This window comes from Vicia villosa, linkage group LG7 (genome assembly GCF_029867415.1).
Source record: "Vicia villosa cultivar HV-30 ecotype Madison, WI linkage group LG7, Vvil1.0, whole genome shotgun sequence".
Lineage (NCBI taxonomy): Eukaryota > Viridiplantae > Streptophyta > Magnoliopsida > Fabales > Fabaceae > Vicia > Vicia villosa.
Genome location: NC_081186.1, coordinates 22,483,773 through 22,506,228, shown reverse-complemented (window position 1 = coordinate 22,506,228; position 22,456 = coordinate 22,483,773). Strand labels below are relative to the sequence as shown.

The 22,456-nt window shown below is 38.1% G+C and overlaps 1 protein-coding gene across 1 annotated transcript; it reads left to right on the top strand.

Moving 5' to 3' along the window:
- Positions 1–9,481: 9,481 nt before the first annotated feature.
- LOC131618761 (uncharacterized) lies at positions 9,482–11,473 on the top strand. Its single transcript, XM_058889924.1, has 2 exons — positions 9,482–10,321; positions 10,583–11,473. The coding sequence occupies exons 1-2, from the start codon at positions 9,482–9,484 to the stop codon at positions 11,471–11,473; spliced, it is 1,731 nt and encodes a 576-aa protein (XP_058745907.1).
- Positions 11,474–22,456: the final 10,983 nt, after the last annotated feature.

The window sequence follows — 22,456 nt, the reverse complement described above, 5'->3', positions numbered from 1 at the left end:
TTACACCTTCCCTTTGTATAACTTACCCCCCGAACTCAAAATCTTTAAAAAGGTCTTTTTCCTGTTCTTTTAGCCTTTCCAATTGGATAAAATAAAAGTCGGTGGCGACTTTTGCTTACCGCGACATTTCTTTTGATAAAGTCAGTTCACCGTATTACATACCTTATCGTAGTTTTGAAAATCGCAGTATTGAAGAGATGAATTTTGAGTGTTTTAAATGGCGTACAACCCTGGTTTAATATGTTACCGTTAGTTGCGATGATCAATAGGTTTGATCACCATAGTTAACGGATTGAATGAAGGATTGCTAGCAATTCTAATCGATTGATTCGATTATCACTTTTAGCAAACGGAGGTATTTTAATAATTAATTATTGATTTTATCGTTATCCCTCATAATCAATAGCTTTGATTAAAAATAATAACGAATTTTTAAAGGGGGAATGCTAATCATCGTAACCAATATATTTGGTTAAAACCATTTAGCAAAATAATATGTATTTTTATTTTAATTTAATTGATAATTAAATGATCGATTATTACCCATCGCGACCAATAAATTTAGTTGAAACGAATAATAAATTAAATCCTAATATTTTGGCCAAGTGGCCAGTGGGATTGGGCAAACCCTAATGCCTGATAATCTTTCCAGGGTTTTGTTTGATTTTTAACAATTAAAGCTAATTAAACAAATTAATCGAATTAGTCGACTAATCGAGAATATAATCGGGAAAATAATCCTAAATGATTATAACCCTAATCTTAATTTATATTCTAACCCTAATTAGCAATTTAATTAAATTAATCCTAATTACTTCATATTTAATCTAAATAAATAAGTAATAAAGTAAATAAAATAAATACAATAAAACCTGGTTTTGATTGCATGTGATTAGGTTGAGTGTCCATGTGACGAGCCTTCAATCCAGGTGCATTGGATCTTGCTTAGTAACGATCCAGTGGTTGAATGGAGAGGGTATATCATGCACCTCCTTGAGATAGTGCGCACGTGAACTAGGAGTTTGCTAATTCATAAAAATACACGCAGGGACTGGGAATCGAACCAGCGTATCCTACGCCATCAGCTCCTTGCTTTTGCCACTCGTTCACCTTTCCTTTTCTGTACACAAAATGAACGCTGAACAATATGTATTAAAAACGGAACAATGTAACATTTTAAGTGAAATTCAGCGTGCGTGGATTTGAATGGACGAATGGCTGATTGCCACGCCATCGTCTTCTTCATCTTTTCTGGAAAAATGCAGAAGCTTATACCCACGGTTTTTGCGTTGTTGCCATAGCCCTGCAAGTCCTCAAATTCACCAATACATAATATAAATCCAAAAGAGAACCATGAATCAATTCGGAATCGTTCCCTAGGCATGATGGAGCCCCTGATTTTGTCTAATTTTGCCTAAATCCTAAAGCCCTAAAACGAAGCTTCCAAGACCTAAAAATGGTGGCTCCCAGTTCCTGCACTTACATTCAAATTAAACTATCCAGAAACGTATTGTGCATCAATATGAATAATAATATAAGATCAAATTGTATTTATAATGCTCGTATGGATGCAATCGAAGCTCTTCCAACTTGGCCAAACCGTGAGTTCGTGGGCACTGATTCCAGACGTCTTGATTGGGGAACCATCAACAATACTCCAGGAATACGGTTGAACCTTTAGAAGCCTCTGAGTCTCCTTAAAACTTCAAAATCGAATTCCAAATTTCTTGAACTTTTTTTGAGTTTTTTTGAAGTTAGTTAGGGTTCCTCCAAGTCCGAATCCCCCCCTGTGCCTGGTGTTAGCTTCTATACTTATAGAGAATCATATTAGGTCAATTATATTGGATCCAATCTCCATAATTATTGAGATTGAATCTTGATTGAAACCTTGATTTTAAACTTCCAAATTTGGCTAAAATTCAATCTTCTCTTACCAATCTCTATTTGCACGAAAATTAGGCCAATATTTGACATTTATGTGATTGAAATTGATTGGAAAATAAGGCCAAATCAAATCTCACATATTTTCTTCAATTATCTCTATTTAAATAGCATCTTAAATGAATAAAAATTCACTAGAAATATAATAAAAGTCAAATAATTGTGGGCTTGAGTTTGGAGCTTCTTAATACTTTATAAGCAAGTTTGGATCATAAAAGAATAGGCCCATTTGGAAAAAATCCAAGTTTAACCCTTATTTGCTTCACATTTTCTATCCAAAATCGACCAACTTTGACAAGGCATATCTCCCTCAATTTTTAATATATGAGAGAGTTCTAGGACTTTTTGGAAACCTAAAGATGTCCTCTACAAGCCACTTTGGAACATATTTTTCATTTGGAGATTCTATCTTGATGATATGTCCTTTGACAAAAAATTGCTTTTGTGTAGATGTTGTTGATTGGCTGTAATTTTTGGTAAAACTAATTGTGGATCTATCTTGTCATAACTGGTGTCATGACATGCATTCTGCTGTTGTGAAGTCTTTCCTTTGCAGGCCTTTACCTGATGTCAAGGCCGATGTCATGACATTCGCAGCTGTTCGTTCTTTTCTATTACTATTTATGGTTATGTGATCTGATAAGATCCTATGCGCTTTATTTGGTAATGATGGATCCTGATCTGTTTCAAGGACGTCTTGGATGATTATTATTATTAGTTCCTTGATTTATGGAGATTAGTTTTATTAGGGTTAAAACTATTTTGTGGATCCAAGGCCCAGCTGCTGTATTGTATGAAGGCTATATATTCCACGCAGGTGCTGCTGTTGACGTTAGGGTTTTTGTTTGAGAAACTTTTAGAGTTCTTTGTTTTTAAGTCTTTCGTTGTAGCTTTCTTGTAAGCCAAACAATCATCATGATGATTGTCTTGGTCTAGGCGTTTTGTTTTGAGTTGTAAGAAGTACTCAAAGCTTTTAAGCAAGAGTACTATTGTACTTGATCAAAGCTTTTAAGCAAGATCAAGTTGTGTCCTTGAAGAGTGTCTTCTTTTGTTATTCGTTGGTTAGTTTTCATCACTGCTGTGATTGAGGGGGAGTGAGTAGGATCTCTGGTCTAAGTTGTTTAGACTGAAGTTGCATTGGGTAGATATTAAGTGAAAGGCGTAATCTTGATTTGTATTACCTTTAATTGATATTACTTATAGTGGACTTCCTCCCTGGCTTGGTAGCCCCCAGATGTAGGTGTGTTTGCACCGAACTGGGTTAACAACTTTCCTGTGTTGTTTATCTGTTTACTCTTTGTTCTTTTGTTTAAAAACGTTCAGATAGTAATGTCGTGACATCCTGTTAGACATCGCGTGTCTGAGTCCAGAATTTCATTTTGGTTGACCTTTGAAAAGGACCTATAATCTTTTGGACCATATCTCATGAATGAAGCATTTCTGGCCTTGGCATGTGAGAGACAAAGTTGTAGAGAATCCAATTTCCTTCAGAATAGGCTTTGGTTGGGAAAATTTTGATACTCCATGTGAAAGTTATGACCAGTCAAAGTTGAGTTGATCACTTTCTCCTATAAAAAACCCTAATTTGAACCTTTTGAATTTGTTCATTTCTGAGTTTTTATTAATGGATCATGATCAACCTTTGATAAAATGATGGATATAACCTCAAATACTTGATGTTTACCAAAAGTCAGGAGTTTTGACTATACTTTGACCATCGTTGATTTTTAGGTCAAACTAGTCGATTGTGGATCACCTGAGCATTTGAATGAGAAATCCTTGGGATTGAAGCTTGATAATTGACATGGAGATACCCTGAGACATATGAGACACCTTGAGATCCATTTGAGGCCTTAGAGATTCAAATTCCTTTGATGAAGTGCAAACCCTAACTTAAGAGACCCTCGATTAGGAGAATGTTGCTCGAATAAACCCTTGAACCTTGAACCCTTGATGATGAAATGAGATGGGCAAATTTTGGGGTATGACAATACTAAGAAATAAGTCAAAACAATAGATGATACTTATCGACAAGTCAAAACAATAGATGATACTAAGCAATAAGTCAACATAATAGATGATACTAAGCAATAAGTCAAAACAGAAGGTGGAGAAAAACACAAGAAAGGGGGGATGTAATTGTGTTCTTTAAAAATTCCCTTTCTTTAAATTCTTCTCTTACTTCTTAGTATCTCATCTTCTGGATATGCTTTACAATATTGTGGAAGCATGCTTGGAATGGAGTTGCATAACCAATGAGATATTCAGTTTAACTTCTTTGTATCATCAGAACTTCTGACTTGTCTCAGTACAGTTCTAAGGATATTCTGCGTGAATGTTCAGAGTTAGTTGAATTGTGCATAAAGTAAAAGACACGTTTATTTTTATCCTGGTTCACCTTCTGAATAAGGCTACCTCCAGCCCACTTTCTTCAGGTGATTTTTCTCTCAACAGAGGTCTTAATCCATTATAACCAAACTTGATTTCATCTGCATGATCCTCCATCGTGACTAACAACCTGCACAGCCAACTGCTGTGACTAACCCTGCACAAGCTACCTGCGAGTGACTAACCCCTAGATGACTGAACCGTTCAGTGATCCCATTTGGATATAACGTTCATCAATCTAGTAACTTGCACACCTACCTGCTGTGACTAACCCCGCACAAACCCACTGTTCGTGACTAACTATAGATGATGAACCGTTCAGTGATCCCATCAGGATATAACATTCATCTATCTTCTAGAGATTACAGGTGTGCTTCTCAATTAAGTAGATGGTCTCCTATTCTCAATACGTATGTTTACAACACACTGACTAGAAGTCACTTCTGGTGCCTAAACAATCTATCAGAAGTTTCTTAAGCTATAACACACTACGAGCAACAACTTTATGTGTTTTTACATATTATTACAAGAAACAAAATATCTTGTAGTCTTCTTGTCTTCAACTTCTGTATGAGATCTTCTTCTTCTGAAAGCAGATTAAGACTTCAACAAAGTGAAGATGTCAAGACTTCAACTGCTAACTACAAAGTTTGAAAATCTAAGGATGAGGGATGATGAAAGTATTAAGGATTTTCATATGAATATACTGGATATTGCTAATACCTCAGGAGCTTTGGGAGAGAAAATGTCTGATGAAAAGCTGGTGAGAAAAATTCTTAGATCCCTACCTAAGAGATTTGATATGAAAGTTACAGCTATAGAAGAGGCACAGGACATCAGCAAAATGAAGGTAGAAGAGTTAATTGGATCTCTTCAAACCTTTGAGATGGGAATCAGTGAAAATTCTGAAAAGAAGAACAAAAGCATAGCTTTTGTGTCCAACTCTCAAGAAGAAGTAGAGGAAAGTAGAGAAGAGAATCTATCTGAATCTATAGCTATGCTTGGCAAACAATTCAACAAAATTATGAGAAGAATGGATCAGAAGCCAAGACCTAATGCCAAGAACATCTCATCTGACATCAGTAGATCTTATGACTCTGGCAGAAGAGCTAAACCAGAAGAAAAGTACAATCACAGCAAAGGGATTCAATGTCATGGATGTGAAGGGTATGGACATATTAGTGCTGAATGCCCTACTTATCTCAAGAAACAAAAGAAAGGTTTGTCAGTCTCCTGGTCTGATGAAGATTCTGAGAGTGATTTTGAAGAAGAATCAGCCAAACATGTCATAGCCCTTACTGGAGTTTGCAATTCTGATGAAGATTCTAGTGAAGATGAGCTATCCTTTGAAGAGCTGGCAACCTCCTACAGAAAGCTATGTATCAGAAGTGCTGAAGTGTGTCAACAAGGTGAAAAGCAGAAGAAATACATAGCTCAGTTGGAGGCTGATAACAAAGGGCTTAGTGAAACTATATCTGAACTGAATAGTGAAATTATCATGTTACAATCCAAACTTGATCAGATGTCAAAATCTGTAAAAATGTTGAACAGTGGCACGGATATGTTGGAGGAGATTTTGCAGGTTGGAAAAAGTTCAGGAGATATGTCTGGTATAGGATTTGTTGGTGCAAAGAAACATTTCCAAGATAGTAGCAGAACTAAACCTGAAGCTGAGATGTTGAAACCGATGTCAAAACATGTGACTCAACATCACGAGAAAAGTGAAATGAAGAGAAAGTTTCAAAGATGGAGATGTCATTACTGTGGAAGATTTGGACACATTAAGCCTTTTTGCTTCAGATTATATGGATACCCAGATCAAGCTCCTTACTACAAACCTAAGCAGATCATGCCCGTCCAGAAGCAACAATGGAAACCTAAAAATATGGCCTTAATAGCCCATACATCTCTTAGAGTTTCAGCCAAAGAAGACTGGTATTTTGACAGCGGATGTTCCAGACACATGACTGGACTCAAGAATCTGCTTGTTGATATCAAGAGTCATTCTACTAGTTATGTAACCTTTGGTGATGGAGCTAAAGGAGAAATCAAAGGAGTTGGAAAATTAGACTGTTCAGGAGTGCCAAATTTAGAAGGTGTTTTGTTGGTCAAAGGCCTGACTGCTAATCTCATAAGCATCAGTCAACTCTGTGACCAAGGATACCAAGTCAACTTCACTAAAGCTGAGTGTGTGGTTACTAATGAAGAAAAGGAAGTAGTAATGAGGGGTGTCAGATCCAAAGATAACTGCTATTTGTGGGTGTCTCATGAATCCAGCTATTCTACTGTATGCTCTAAGGAAGAAGAAGCAAAGCTATGGCACCAAAAACTTGGTCACCTTCATCTAAGGGGTATGAAAAGGATTATTTCTCTGGAAGCTGTGAGAGGAATTCCTAAGCTACAAATTGATGAAGGAAGAATATGTGGTGAATGTCAGGTAGGAAAACAAACCAGGATGTCACATCCAAAGGTTACACATCTGACTACTTCCAGAGTTCTTGAACTGCTACATATGGACTTGATGGGACCAATGCAAATAGAAAGTCTTGGAGGAAAGAAATATGCTTATGTGGTGGTAGATGACTACTCCAGATACACTTGGGTAAATTTCATCAGAGAAAAATCAGATGTGTTTGATGTTTTCAAGGACCTATGTCAAAGAGTTCAAAGAGAAAAAGAAAATGGTGTTGTGAGAATTAGGAGTGATCATGGAAAGGAATTTGAGAATCAAAAGTTTGCTGATTTCTGCTCCTCTGAAGGAATACATCATGAATTCTCTTCCCCTATTACTCCACAGCAAAATGGGGTTGTTGAAAGAAAAAATAGAACTATTCAAGAATCAGCCAGAGCCATGATCCATGCTAAGAATCTTCCTATCTACTTCTGGGCTGAAGCCATGAATACTGCTTGTTATGTCCATAATAGAGTTACCTTAAGAAAAGGAACCTCTACCACCCTATATGAGATCTGGAAGGGAAGAAAACCCACTGTCAAATACTTCCATGTGTTTGGTAGTAAGTGTTACATTCTTGCTGATAGAGATCAAAGAAGGAAGATGGATCCCAAGAGTGATGAAGGAATCTTTCTGGGCTACTCTACGAACAGTAGAGCCTATCGAGTGTTCAACTCAAGAACCAGAATAATAATGGAGTCCATAAATGTTGTAGTTGATGATGTCCACAATCAAGCAGATGTCACAGTAGATGTCGGAACATTCTGGGATATTACAGCTAAAGGATCTACAAGAGAAGATGATTGCAGTCCTACTATCACAGAATCTGAGACTAAACTTCCTAACAAGAGTCCATCAATAAGAGTTCAAAAAAATCATCCTAGTGAACTTATTATAGGTGATCTCAACAGTGGAATTACTACAAGGTCAAGGGAAGTAGTTTCAAACTCTTGTTTTGTGTCAAAAATTGAACCTAAAAATGTCAAGGAAGCTTTAACAGATGAGTTATGGATTAATGCCATGCAGGAAGAACTAGGCCAGTTTGAAAGGAATGAAGTATGGGAGCTGGTACCAAGACCTAAAGGTACTAATGTCATTGGAACAAAATGGGTTTACAAGAACAAGTCAGATGAACTGGGAACTGTTGTCAGAAACAAAGCAAGGCTAGTTGCTCAAGGATACACTCAAGTTGAAGGAATTGACTTTGATGAAACCTTTGCTCCAGTTGCTAGACTTGAGTCAATTAGATTACTGCTAGGAGTTGCTTGTATTCTAAAATTCAAACTGTATCAGATGGATGTGAAGAGTGCTTTCTTGAATGGATACCTGAGTGAGGAAGTTTATGTGGAGCAACCTAAAGGTTTTGCTGATCCAAACCATCCTGACTATGTGTACAAACTAAGAAAAGCTCTTTATGGCTTAAAACAAGCCCCTAGAGCTTGGTATGAGAGACTAACTGAGTTTCTTACTGGTAATGGGTACAGGAAAGGAGGAATAGATAAAACTCTCTTTGTTAAAGATGAAGGAGGAAAGATCCTGATTGCTCAAATCTATGTGGATGATATTGTGTTTGGGGGAATGTCAGACAAGATGACTAGACATTTTGTTGATCAGATGCAATCAGAATTTGAAATGAGTCTAGTTGGAGAATTAACTTATTTTCTTGGGCTGCAAGTTAAACAGATGGAAGACTCAATTTTTCTCTCTCAGAGTAAGTATGCTAAAAACATTGTTAAAAAGTTTGGAATGGAAAATGCTTCTCACAAAAGAACACCAGCTCCTACTCACTTAAAGTTGTCCAAAGATGAAAAGGGAACCAGTGTTGATCAAAGTTTATATAGAAGCATGATAGGAAGTCTGCTGTATCTCACAGCCAGTAGACCTGATATTGCTTTTGCTGTTGGGGTGTGTGCAAGGTATCAAGCAGATCCTAAGATCAGCCATATCAACCAAGTCAAGAGGATCCTGAAATATGTGAATGGTACTTGTGAATATGGAATGCTCTACTCTCATGGGTGTGAACCTATTCTCACTGGATATTGTGATGCAGATTGGGCTGGAAGTGCTGATGACAGAAAAAGTACTTCAGGAGGATGTTTCTTCTTGGGTAATAATCTTATTTCATGGTTCAGCAAGAAACAAAATTGTGTGTCCTTGTCCACTGCAGAGGCAGAATACATTGCAGCAGGAAGTAGTTGCTCTCAGCTTGTTTGGATGAAACAAATGTTAACAGAATACAATGTCACACAAGATGTCATGACATTATATTGTGACAACTTAAGTGCCATTAACATTTCAAAGAATCCCATTCAGCATAGCAGGACCAAGCACATTGATATTAGACATCATTACATTAGAGATCTTGTTGAAGATAAAATAATTGCCTTGGAACATGTTGCTACAAACCTTCAACTGGCTGACATTTTCACAAAAGCCTTGGATGCAAATCAATTTGAAAATCTAAGAAGCAAACTAGGCATTTGTCTTTGTGAAGGATTATAGCAATTAATTGGGTGTGGGGCCAGCATTATTTCTCTCTCCAAATCTTTGATATCATTACACATTAAAGTGTATTTTCCCCCCCTTTTACAAGTTACCCAAACGGTTTCCATTCCTCCAAAACCTCTCCTCCACACTCACGCTATCTCTCTGTGTTTCTGCTTTCACAACCCTTTACCCAGTTTTCCATTTTCTCTCAACATGTCTCAGAGTTCTCCCTCAAAGAAATCTTCTCCTACCTCTGAAACAACATCAGGTTCTAGGGCACCAAATGTTGTGAGTGATCAAGATGTTGTGCTGGATGTTGTGCCATTGAACTCTGTTCCTGCTACCGATACTGTTCGTAATCTACCAAGAAAGATGCATGTAAGAAAATCAACTGGGGGATCTGTTCCTGAAACCTTTTCTGTTCAAGGTAGAGAGGGTTCTACTTATGTTCACAATGCGATCGCAGGTATTGTCACCAGAATCTTGAATGAAGGACACAAGGTTGATGGGATATCCGTTCCTCTAGCCCAGATGTCTGCTTCTGAGAACAGCAAAGATGATCAAGATGGTCAAGATGATGCTAGCAAAGATCAGGGTGATGTTGAGACATCGGTTGATAACATTGAAGAGAAGATCCCAGGTGCCAAAGAAGTTGAGACATCTGAAGCTGTTAATGTTGAAACATCTGGTACTAAAGATGCTGAAATTCCTGAGCCTGAGAAAGCTGAAGAGGTTCCTGTTGCTATTTCTAAAGAAACCCCTAATGAAGGCCCTACTGTGCATGATGTGGTGAATCTGGATGACCTGGATGATTCTATTGACATTGCTGATGATGAACTCATCTCTAGCATCTCTCATAGAGTCAAGACTCGTAAGGGCAAACAGGCTTGTGATCAAGATTTCTCCAAACCTCAGGTTACTCCTCAAAAGAAGGTCACTATAAAGAAGGACAAGAAGGTCCTTGCTGAACCTTCAACCACAGGGAGCAAGGCTACTGTGAAGAAGAGGAAGGAAAGAAGTGTTTCTGTCCCAGAAGATGATGTCTTAAGTGATGTCCCTGACATCCCATCCAAGAAGAAGATTGCTGTCACAAAATCCTCCACAAAGGTTCGTGATGTTCCTTTGGATAACATTTACTTGCACTATGCTTCAAATGCTATCCAGTGGAAGTTTGTCTATCAAAGAAGGCTGGCTCTGGAAAGAGAATTAGCAAATGATGCTCTGGAATGTCAAGAGGTCATGAAGCTCATCAAGGCTGCAGGTTTGATTAAAACTGTTACTCATTTTTCAAAGTGTTATGAAATGCTTGTGAAGGAATTCATTGTGAATTTGTCTCAAGATTGTGGTGATGGAACAACTGATGATTTTCATAAGGTGTATGTTAGAAGAAAGTGTATAGATTTTTCCCCTGCTGTTATCAACCTATATCTAGGTAGAGATGCTGAGGCTCAACCTGAGCTTGAAGTGACTGATAATGAGGTTTGCAAGGTAATCACTGGTGATAAGGTTAAGAAGTGGCCCATAAAGAGCAAACTGTCTGCTAGTTCTCTTAATGTCAGGTATGCATTGCTGCACAAAATTGGTGCTGCTAACTGGGTGCCTACCAATCACACTTCCACCATTGCTGTTGGCCTAGGAAGATTCATATATGCTGTGGGAACCAAGACAAAATTTGACTATGGGACCTACATATTTGATCAAACTATGAGGCATGTTGGTACCTCTGCTACTAAGCTTCCCATTGCTTTCCCATCTCTGATATGTGGAATAATCCTCAAGCAACACCCTGGAATTCTGAAAAGTAAAGATTTTGTATGTAAGAGGGAGAGTGCTTTGTCTTTTCACTACAAGCTGCTGCAGAGGTCTGATGACAAGACATCTGCTGGGACATCACAACCCAGCAAATCTGTGAACAAAGCTCTTCTTATTGCTGAGCTAAAAGAGACTTGTCAAGAGTTGGACAACAGGAAGCTGAAACTTGAAAATCTCATCCACAGTCTTGAGCAGTCTACAGATGATGATCTTGCTGGTGAAAAGGGTGGTGACAATATGGATGAAGACAAAGAGGCTGAGGAAGAAGCTGAGGATGCTGAGGCTGAGGGTGCTGAGAGTGGGAGTAGTGATGCTGCTGAATGGACTAGTAGCTCAAGTGATGACAATCCTGGTGGCTCTAGTGATGAAGACAGTGATGGGTCTAATGATTAGCTCTGCTGAGCTGAATATGTTTTGGCTCCTTTTGTGGCTAAAAAGGGGGAGTAATTGGTAGTGGTAGTGGTTGTTTTGTTGTAATGGTTGTTTTGTTATTTTGGTGATCTTTTGGTTTTTCTTGGACATGGTTGTTTTGTGGTTTTCTTTATTTTGGGTTTTCTCTGGTTCTCCCTAACAATGACAAGTGGTTTCTGTAACAGTTGATTAAGTAGATGTTTTCTGATTTTCTGGTGATTAATCAAGTTGCTGTTGTTGCTTACAAAATTTATTTTTCTGTTACAGAATTTATTTTTCTGTTGTTGGCTGCTGTGTATGCTCTGATATCTGCTTACATCTATTAGTGTTTTAGCCAAAAATTTGCCAAAGGGGGAGTTTGTAGATGTTGTTGATTGGCTGTAATTTTTGGTAAAACTAATTGTGGATCTATCTTGTCATAACTGGTGTCATGACATGCATTCTGCTGTTGTGAAGTCTTTCCTTTGCAGGCCTTTACCTGATGTCAAGGCCGATGTCATGACATTCGCAGCTGTTCGTTCTTTTCTATTACTATTTATGGTTATGTGATCTGATAAGATCCTATGCGCTTTATTTGGTAATGATGGATTCTGATCTGTTTCAAGGACGTCTTGGATGATTATTATTATTAGTTCCTTGATTTATGGAGATTAGTTTTATTAGGGTTAAAACTATTTTGTGGATCCAAGGCCCAGCTGCTGTATTGTATGAAGGCTATATATTCCACGCAGGTGCTGCTGTTGACGTTAGGGTTTTTGTTTGAGAAACTTTTAGAGTTCTTTGTTTTTAAGTCTTTCGTTGTAGCTTTCTTGTAAGCCAAACAATCATCATGATGATTGTCTTGGTCTAGGCGTTTTGTTTTGAGTTGTAAGAAGTACTCAAAGCTTTTAAGCAAGAGTACTATTGTACTTGATCAAAGCTTTTAAGCAAGATCAAGTTGTGTCCTTGAAGAGTGTCTTCTTTTGTTATTCGTTGGTTAGTTTTCATCACTGCTGTGATTGAGGGGGAGTGAGTAGGATCTCTGGTCTAAGTTGTTTAGACTGAAGTTGCATTGGGTAGATATTAAGTGAAAGGCATAATCTTGATTTGTATTACCTTTAATTGATATTACTTATAGTGGACTTCCTCCCTGGCTTGGTAGCCCCCAGATGTAGGTGTGTTTGCACCGAACTGGGTTAACAACTTTCCTGTGTTGTTTATCTGTTTACTCTTTGTTCTTTTGTTTAAAAACGTTCAGATAGTAATGTCGTGACATCCTGTTAGACATCGCGTGTCTGAGTCCAGAATTTCATTTTGGTTGACCTTTGAAAAGGACCTATAATCTTTTGGACCATATCTCATGAATGAAGCATTTCTGGCCTTGGCATGTGAGAGACAAAGTTGTAGAGAATCCAATTTCCTTCAGAATAGGCTTTGGTTGGGAAAATTTTGATACTCCATGTGAAAGTTATGACCAGTCAAAGTTGAGTTGATCACTTTCTCCTATAAAAAACCCTAATTTGAACCTTTTGAATTTGTTCATTTCTGAGTTTTTATTAATGGATCATGATCAACCTTTGATAAAATGATGGATATAACCTCAAATACTTGATGTTTACCAAAAGTCAGGAGTTTTGACTATACTTTGACCATCGTTGATTTTTAGGTCAAACTAGTCGATTGTGGATCACCTGAGCATTTGAATGAGAAATCCTTGGGATTGAAGCTTGATAATTGACATGGAGATACCCTGAGACATATGAGACACCTTGAGATCCATTTGAGGCCTTAGAGACTCAAATTCCTTTGATGAAGTGCAAACCCTAACTTAAGAGACCCTCGATTAGGAGAATGTTGCTCGAATAAACCCTTGAACCTTGAACCCTTGATGATGAAATGAGATGGGCAAATTTTGGGGTATGACAATACTAAGAAATAAGTCAAAACAATAGATGATACTTATCGACAAGTCAAAACAATAGATGATACTAAGCAATAAGTCAACATAATAGATGATACTAAGCAATAAGTCAAAACAGAAGGTGGAGAAAAACACAAGAAAGGGGGGATGTAATTGTGTTCTTTAAAAATTCCCTTTCTTTAAATTCTTCTCTTACTTCTTAGTATCTCATCTTCTGGATATGCTTTACAATATTGTGGAAGCATGCTTGGAATGGAGTTGCATAACCAATGAGATATTCAGTTTAACTTCTTTGTATCATCAGAACTTCTGACTTGTCTCAGTACAGTTCTAAGGATATTCTGCGTGAATGTTCAGAGTTAGTTGAATTGTGCATAAAGTAAAAGACACGTTTATTTTTATCCTGGTTCACCTTCTGAATAAGGCTACCTCCAGCCCACTTTCTTCAGGTGATTTTTCTCTCAACAGAGGTCTTAATCCATTATAACCAAACTTGATTTCATCTGCATGATCCTCCATCGTGACTAACAACCTGCACAGCCAACTGTTGTGACTAACCCTGCACAAGCTACCTGCGAGTGACTAACCCCTAGATGACTGAACCGTTCAGTGATCCCATTTGGATATAACGTTCATCAATCTAGTAACTTGCACACCTACCTGCTGTGACTAACCCCGCACAAACCCACTGCTCGTGACTAACTATAGATGATGAACCGTTCAGTGATCCCATCAGGATATAACATTCATCTATCTTCTAGAGATTACAGGTGTGCTTCTCAATTAAGTAGATGGTCTCCTATTCTCAATACGTATGTTTACAACACACTGACTAGAAGTCACTTCTGGTGCCTAAACAATCTATCAGAAGTTTCTTAAGCTATAACACACTACGAGCAACAACTCTATGTGTTTTTACATATTATTACAAGAAACAAAATATCTTGTAGTCTTCTTGTCTTCAACTTCTGTATGAGATCTTCTTCTTCTGAAAGCAGATTAAGAGCAGCAACTCTTATGTTGGTTGCTTCTTGCCATGATCTTCATCTTCAAATCTTCTTAAGCTGATTTAGAGCAACAACTCTGAAGGTGTTTTGCATGTTGGCCGCATTATTGGTAAAACATACCTGGTTGATTGTGTATATGCAGGTTGCATATATGTGTGGAGCAAATACAGGTTTTGTAATGAATGTCATGATCGATGTCATGACATCCATGTGTGACAGCAGGAGCTGTTAGTTTTTATTAATTGTGTTTCCTGATTTATCACTTTTATCTGTTTAGGAAACTTTTTATTGAGTGCTGCAAATTTCGTTCAGAAGATCCTACTGACAGCACATTGTGTAACAGACAGTTGGCGTGTGAATTAGGTTAACTTTGTTAACCCTAATGTGTTTCTAAAAAAGCCCAAGGCCCAAGACTGCATATAAAAAGAACTGCAATCCTAATTTGGAACGCAGACAGAAGATTGTGTATTGTGAAGAACGGTTGTTCTGTAACTGTCTCTTATGATCCACGCTATTATCTTTGATGATTGCGTTGGAATTAGTTTGTGTTTTAGTTGTGTCACTCTAAGCTTTTAAGCACGAGTGTGTGTCTCTTGATTGAAGCTTTTAAGTAGATCAAGGTGTGTTTTTGAAGTGTGTATTCTATCTGTAATTGTTTATTGTGTATGTGTTATCACTGCTGTGATTAAGGGGGAGTGGAATAGAGATATTCCATATCTAGGTAGAACCTAGGTAGAAGGGTCATTGGGTAGTGATTAAGTGAGGAGTTGTAAACTGGGAGTTTAGCTCTGAATTGATACTGCTAATAGTGGACTTCATCCTTGGCTTGGTAGCCCCCAGAGTAGTTTGTTTGAACCGAATTGGGTAAACAATTCTGTGTATTCTTTACTGTTTTATGCCGTTTGTTATTATTGTATGTGTTGCGTAATTGTGGATGTCATAACATCCAGTTTGACATCGAGCGTGTATTACTATAATTTTCAATTGGCATCAGAGCAGACACCCTGCATGTTTACATCTGGGTGAGATCTAGGGATAACAAAATTCTGGTACTATGGAGAAGGAACTGTTAGTGTTTGGAAACAGACCACCTATCATGGATGGCTCTAACTATGACTACTGGAAACCTCGTATGGTAGCAGTCATTAAGTCAGTGGACAGCAAGTCCTGGAGAGCTGTTGAAAGTGGATGGAAACATCCTGAGAAAATTCTGGAAGATGGAACCACTGTTCTAATTCCTGAAACTCAATGGAGCAAATCTGAAGAAGAGTTAGCGTTGGGCAATTCCAAGGCCCTAAGTGCAATATTCAATGGTATCGACAAGAACATCTTCAGACTTGTGTAACACTGTGAGCTGGCTAAAGAAGCTTGGGATATTCTCAAAACAGCACATGAAGGCACGTCCAAGGTAAAGATGTCGAGACTTCAAATACTCACCACTAATTTTGAAAATCTCAAGATGAAAGAGGATGAAACCATTTATGAATTTTACATGAATATTCTTGAGATATCAAACAACTCAAGTGCCTTAGGAGAAAAAATTACTGAAGAAAAATTGGTAAGGAAGGTCCTCAGATCACTGCCCAAGCGGTTTGATATGAAGGTAACTGCCATAGAGGAAGCCCAAGACATCAGCAAAATAAAGCTGGACGAACTCATTGGGTCTCTACAAACCTTTGAGTTGAGCATTTGTAAGCCCGTTGAAGAGAAGAACAAAAGCATAGCGTTTATCACCAACACAGATGATAAGGATGGAAATAATGACGATATATCAGAAGCCATAGCCATGCTTGGAAAACAATTCAACAGATTTATCAAAAGGGTTGGTCAGAAGTCCAGATTCAATGTCAAGAACACTACCAATGACATTACCAAAACATATGCTCCTAACAGAAGAACCTCAGCTGAAGAAAAGGTAGCTCTGGAAAAAGATCTTCAATGTCACGGTTGTGAAGGATATGGACACATTCAAGTTGAATATCCCACCTACCTCAAAGAGCAAAGAAAAGGTATGTCTGCCACTCGATCTGATGAAAACTCAGATAGTGATAGTGAAGAGGAATGTGCTGCTCTAACAAGTGTGTGTACACTTAATCACAAAAACAACAAAAAGGTCCCTACCTTTGAAGAACTGGCCATCTCATACAATGATATAAGGATCAAGAGTGCTGAAATGTGGAGGATAAAGGAGAAACATAAGAAAGTTTTAGAAGAATTGGAAGTCGAGAAAAGAGAACTCCTAGCAACCGTAGCACATCTCAATGGTGAAATCAGCATCTTCAACTACAAACTAGATCAGATGTCACGATCAATTAGAATGCTGAACAATGGAACTGACTCCCTTGAAAAGATTCTTGAAATTGGTCAAAAAGGAGGAAATCGGTCTGGATTAGGATTTGGAAATGAATCTAATCTAGGGTCAAAAGAGTCAGAACAGGAAACAATTCCTATTAAGCAGATGTCAGCATCAATGTCATGACATCATGAAACGAGGAATTGGAACCAAACAAAAGGGAAATTTCAGGAATGGAGATGCCACTACTGTGGGAGAGTTGTGAAGGATAGAAAAACACTTAGAAAGGGGGGGTTTGAATAAGTGTAGCTTTAAAACTTGTAAGATAAAAACAATTTGCACAATGATTTTTATCCTTGTTCGTTGTTAACTAAACTACTCCAGTCCACCCCCTTGGAGTGATTTACCTCACCTGAGGATTTAATCCACTAATCACACAAGATTATAATGGTTCTCCACTTAGACAACTTCTAAGTCTTCTAGAGTATACTGATCACAACCTGATCACTCTAGGAACAAACTGCTTAGATACCCTCTAAGACTTTCTAGAGTATTCTGATCAACAACCTGATCACTCTAGTTCTTACAAATTAATGTAAACAAATTCTTTTAAGAGTTACAATGCTTCTTAAAAAGCTATTATCACAACTGTGATTTTCTCTTAAGTTTAAGCTTAATCTCACTAAAATATTACAACAGCAATGTAGTGAGGTTGAAGATGAAGTTTGAGAGCTTTTTGAATTTGACAGCGTTTCTGTATATTTGCGCAAGTGTTGTATTCAGCTTCTCATCAGAACTTCAATATATAGGCGTTTGAGAAGATGACCGTTGGGAGCATTTAATGCTTTGCGTAATCCGTACAGCATTGCATTTAATGTTTCACTCTTTTGTCAACTACCTCGAGCCTTGCTTTCGCTGTGTCTACTGATGTTGCCTTTAATAGCTTCTAACGTTCCTTTTGTCAGTCAGCATAGCCTGCCATCTTGTACTTGCTTCTGATCTGATGTTTGTGTAAACAACGTTTGAATATCATCAGAGTCAAACAGCTTGGTGCAGAGCATCTTCTTGTCTTTTGACCTTGAAGTGCTTCTTAGCGTGATACCATGAGAACTTCAGTGCTTCTGCTTCTGATCTCAAGTTCTTCTGATGCTTCCATAGACCATGTTCTGATTCTGCTTGACCATCTTCTGATGTCTTGCCATACCATGTTCTGATGTTGCATGCTGAACCTTCTGAGGTAGTGCTTCTTGCGTTGATTTTGTGCATACTCTTTATACAATTCCTGAAATGGAAATTGCATAGTATTAGAGTACCACATTATCTCATACAAAATTCATATACATTGTTATCATCAAAACTAAGAATATTGATCAGAACAAATCTTGTTCTAACAATCTCCCCCTTTTTGATGATGACAAAAACATATATAAATGATATGAATTTGCAATCAGAATATCAGACGGCTAAAGAATTACACAGTTATAGCATAAGCATATAAACATAGTGTGTGAATATGTCTCCCCCTGAGATTAACAATCTCCCCTGAAATAAATACTGGAAGAAATTTATAAATAAAGGACTTCCCTGAGTATTTTCCATTTCAGTTGAGACGATCACATATGCTTAGATCTTCAGAACATTCATAGCTTCTGCTTCTTGCTTCCATAGGACAGCTTCAGAGCTTTGAATTTCTTCTTGAATCATTGCATGCTAGATTGTATCAGAACATTGTTGAATGTACCAGAGCATCATCAGAGCATCTCTACATCCTGAAATGTTACAGAACAAACTAAACGACAAAAGTCAGAGCATGAATGAATCAGAACATAAAATATGTATCAGAACATATAATATGTATCAGAGAAAAAACCATAATGTTTTAGAGCATATTTAGAACAAAAAACATGCATCAGAACATATAAGGAATAAGAATGAGTTAGAGCATATTCTATCATCAGAATATCATAACATTCTTCCTTCTTGCTTCTGATCTTGAAGCTTCACAGCACTCAGCTTGCTTCAATTTCCATGAGCTTGCTTCCATACAAAACTGCTTTTCCTCATGTCTTTGTTTCTCATGTTGAGCTTTTAAGAATATCTTCAATTTCTGCAAAACACTCAAAGACATAGAGCTTGCAAGTTCTGTTAGAAATGTGGAGACTTACTCCCAGCAACTGATAATATAAATCAGATCATTTATCACAGTTTCTCCCCCTTTTTGTCATAACATCAAAAACACAAAAGATTCAGATGAAAAACAAAACAATATGAGAGAAAAGAGGATAATTTTCATTGATTGCAAAAGAGAATTATCAGAAGATACAAGGGAGATGCATAAAAGACAGATGCAATAAACAAAGAAAACAATTAAGACACAAAGGACTAAGACGACCCTAGCTTAGACATAATCTTGGCCAGCATGTCATGAATCCCAGCATTGCTCTCAGTCTGCCTCTCCATGAATGAGCGGAACTCAGCATTGATGTCATCTTGCTTGTCCATACGAGAAGCTAGCTCAGCTTGATTCTTCTGAATAACCTCTAGAGTCTTCACCAGAAGAGAGGGTTCACCAGAAGAAGCTTCACAACTTCTGTCCAGAGGGACAACATTCTCAACTGCAACTTCCATCGTGAGATCATCAACTTGATTTTCCTCAACAGGAATAGTCCCTTCAGGATGAATCTCAGCATCAACTTCTTCCCTAGAAGCATCTTCTTCATATTCTGGAGCAGGAAGATCAGAATCTCCATTCTCAAGAGCTTGAAGAATGGCAGCAAGATTCCATGGAGCAGAAGGACCTTCAACTTCTGGCGGGTCAACAACTTCTGGAATGACCATATTTGGGTCTTCCTCAGAAGGATTTTCTCTCAGAAAGTCAAACAGTGACTTGAAGTCTCCAGTCAGAACTGGATACTTAGGTCTCCAGACCACAATAGTCCTACAGAGGTTGGCTTCCATATCCGCAGAAACTCATGCTTCTGCAAGTTCATCAATGAATTCTTTCTCTTCAAAGCAATATCTCCCTCCAAGACGACTGAACCAGAAGTCTTCATAGTTCCTCAGAATTCCTCAAGGTCGTGGAGCAAGTTCCACACAAATTTCCTGAAGTTCTTGAAAATAAGCATCTGCTTTTCTTCGAAAGATTCTCCAGAATTTTCGCATAGCAACATCATTCAATCCAGCATGTTGAACTATTATGAGAGTATCAAAGACTCTTCTGATATTCCTCTTTACCATTTCATAAATTACACCAATAGGGTATGCTCGGCGGGATTTGTTTTGGTTATGGGAGAGTCTGGTTTCAGAACAAGGTAGGGTTGAGGGTCTCTATCAAAACGGAAGGATGATTCTGCTTCATTCTCAGAATCTAACACTACCAGTTCAGCTTCAGGGCGAGGCTTGGGAGTGTAATTGCAGTCACGGAGCAATTGCTCATGTGATGCAGAATCTGGAAGATCATATACTGAGGGATTATTTTGAGAGGTGGAAGGAATGGGTTCATAGTGTGCATGAGGTAGTGGTTGAGAGGTGGATATATTTGTGTGAGGTGGAAAGAGAGTTTGAAGGGGTTGAATATCAAGAACAGGGGTTTCAAGGGCCTGGTCAGAAGCAATGTTGGTTGTGGGTGGAGATGGAGGAATGGGAACATTTGTGATGGGTGAATGAGAAGGGGTAAGAGTATTGGTTACAGGAGAAGAAGGAGGTGTGAGAACATGGATGTTTATGGGTGATTCTGATGGGGCTTTTTCTGGTTGATTTACTGGTTCAGGGGTTTGAGCAACATTTATTGGTGCAACTTCTGAACGTAAAGCAGGAGCAGAATCAGGTTCAGAGAGATGTATACCTTTGGACACCTTTTGAATTGCTTCAAACACAACCTCAAGCTTCCTCTGCTTCTTACTCTTCTACTCTTCCACAATCTTTGCCTTCCCAAGAGAAATTTCTCTTCTTTTGGCAGACTCCAGTCTCTCCTCCTCATTATCAACAGCCTTCTGACCTTCAACTTCTTGAGTTGTTGGTCCTTGAATGATTTCTGTTTGCTGATTCACAGCTTCTTGAACTTCTTCTACTTCATCCTCAGAGTCTTCAATGATGAGTTTTCTTTTCCTTGTCTTCTTCTTTTCAACAACCTTTTCATCTTCCACATTCTTGTTATTCATCTTTCTCTTCTTCTTCTTCTTCTCAGTAGTTTCATTTTTACTCTTTTTATTTTCAACTAAAGCAACCTGAGCTTCTTCAGCAACAACTTCTTCTTGAACAGCTTTCTCAACAACAATAGTAGCAGCAGCTACACTCTGGACTACCTTCTCCTGGTTATCAGAAGGATGATCAAATTTTCGCTTTGTCCTTCTTTCCTTCTTGACAATAGATTCAGGAGCAGCTTCTAAAACATCTTCCGAAGTAGCAGGCCTGGAAGTAGAAGCTTTCTTGCGACCTCCTTTTGCATGAGCACCTTTTTCTTTTTCTTCCTTGAGTGAGTTCAGATATCTAGTTTTGACTCCTGGCAGCTCACTTCTGAAGAAGGTTTCAAAGTCAGCAAGAACAGGATCTCTTCTGTTTCTTGCTCCAGGAAGAGGTTGAGGGGTTTGTCTGATAGCTTCAATAACACTCATCTTTCTCAAAGTGAGAGCATTCAAGCAGCTCCCTGTGTCAACAACAAGATATTTGATGATCCCTTGAGCTTCCAAGTCCTCCACAATCTTGGAATGGATCGGAAGGTTTGTAATAATTCTTCCAAAAGGAACAATAGTACCCTTCTTTATTCTGAAGGCGTTTTTGGAATCTTTTACAGCATTCCACATATGATTGAAGATTATGTAGATAATATCAACCTTCTTCTTAGTAGCGATGCAATACAGAATATACTTCTGCTCATTGTTGACAAAGTCTGCAGAATGAGTTGATTTTCTGTGATAGAAGCACCCCAGAAGAATCTTGGTCCAGATCTTGTAGAGATCCTTCATGTCCTTGACGCGCTTTGTTTTCTTTACGTCTGTATAAAGAGTAGCCAAAACCTCCTCCCAATCAGCCCTTTGATCAACTTCATGAACACCTTCAAGGTTTCTTAGGTCAAACATCATTCTCAGGATGTTTTCAGTAACGACCACAAACTTCCCGTGGACAAAAGAAAGAATTGATTTAGGGGCTACATCAGCATGCACCCAAAATTCCTTTACTAGATCTGGGTTAACCGGTCCACAGAACTCAGCAAATAACGAAGTCCATCCTTGAAATATGATATCTTCTTTAAGGTGAAATTCATGTTCTTCCAGACTATCAAAGTCTACCATAAGTTCACATATAACTTCCAACTCCTTTTTGGGAATAGAGCAAGAGATCACAGGAACAATCTGTTGTTCTTTTTCTTGAAGATGAAGAGGAACAGAGGAACCAGCGTTGAGAGATGATGAAGCAGCCATTGAAACAGTACTGAGATTGCAAGAAATATTTCTGGGTTTGCGTTTAGGGTTTGAGAAAAGGCCAAAGAGGTTGCAAAAATGCATGCAAGAAGAGAGAGAGAATGGGAGCGAAAAAGATAAACGTTATGATTTGAAATATATTTATAGAGGCGGATTTGAAAAAGAATACAATTAAATTATGAGAATGAACAGTTACAGAATCAATTGAAATCAAATGCATTAAATGATGAGTGATGTTAGGTGAGAGAACATGGTAATTGAAATGATTTAACACAGTTACCTAGGGCGGCGTCCCATCAGTTTCACTCACGCTTTTACCATTCGTGCAAACACGTGTTCACCATT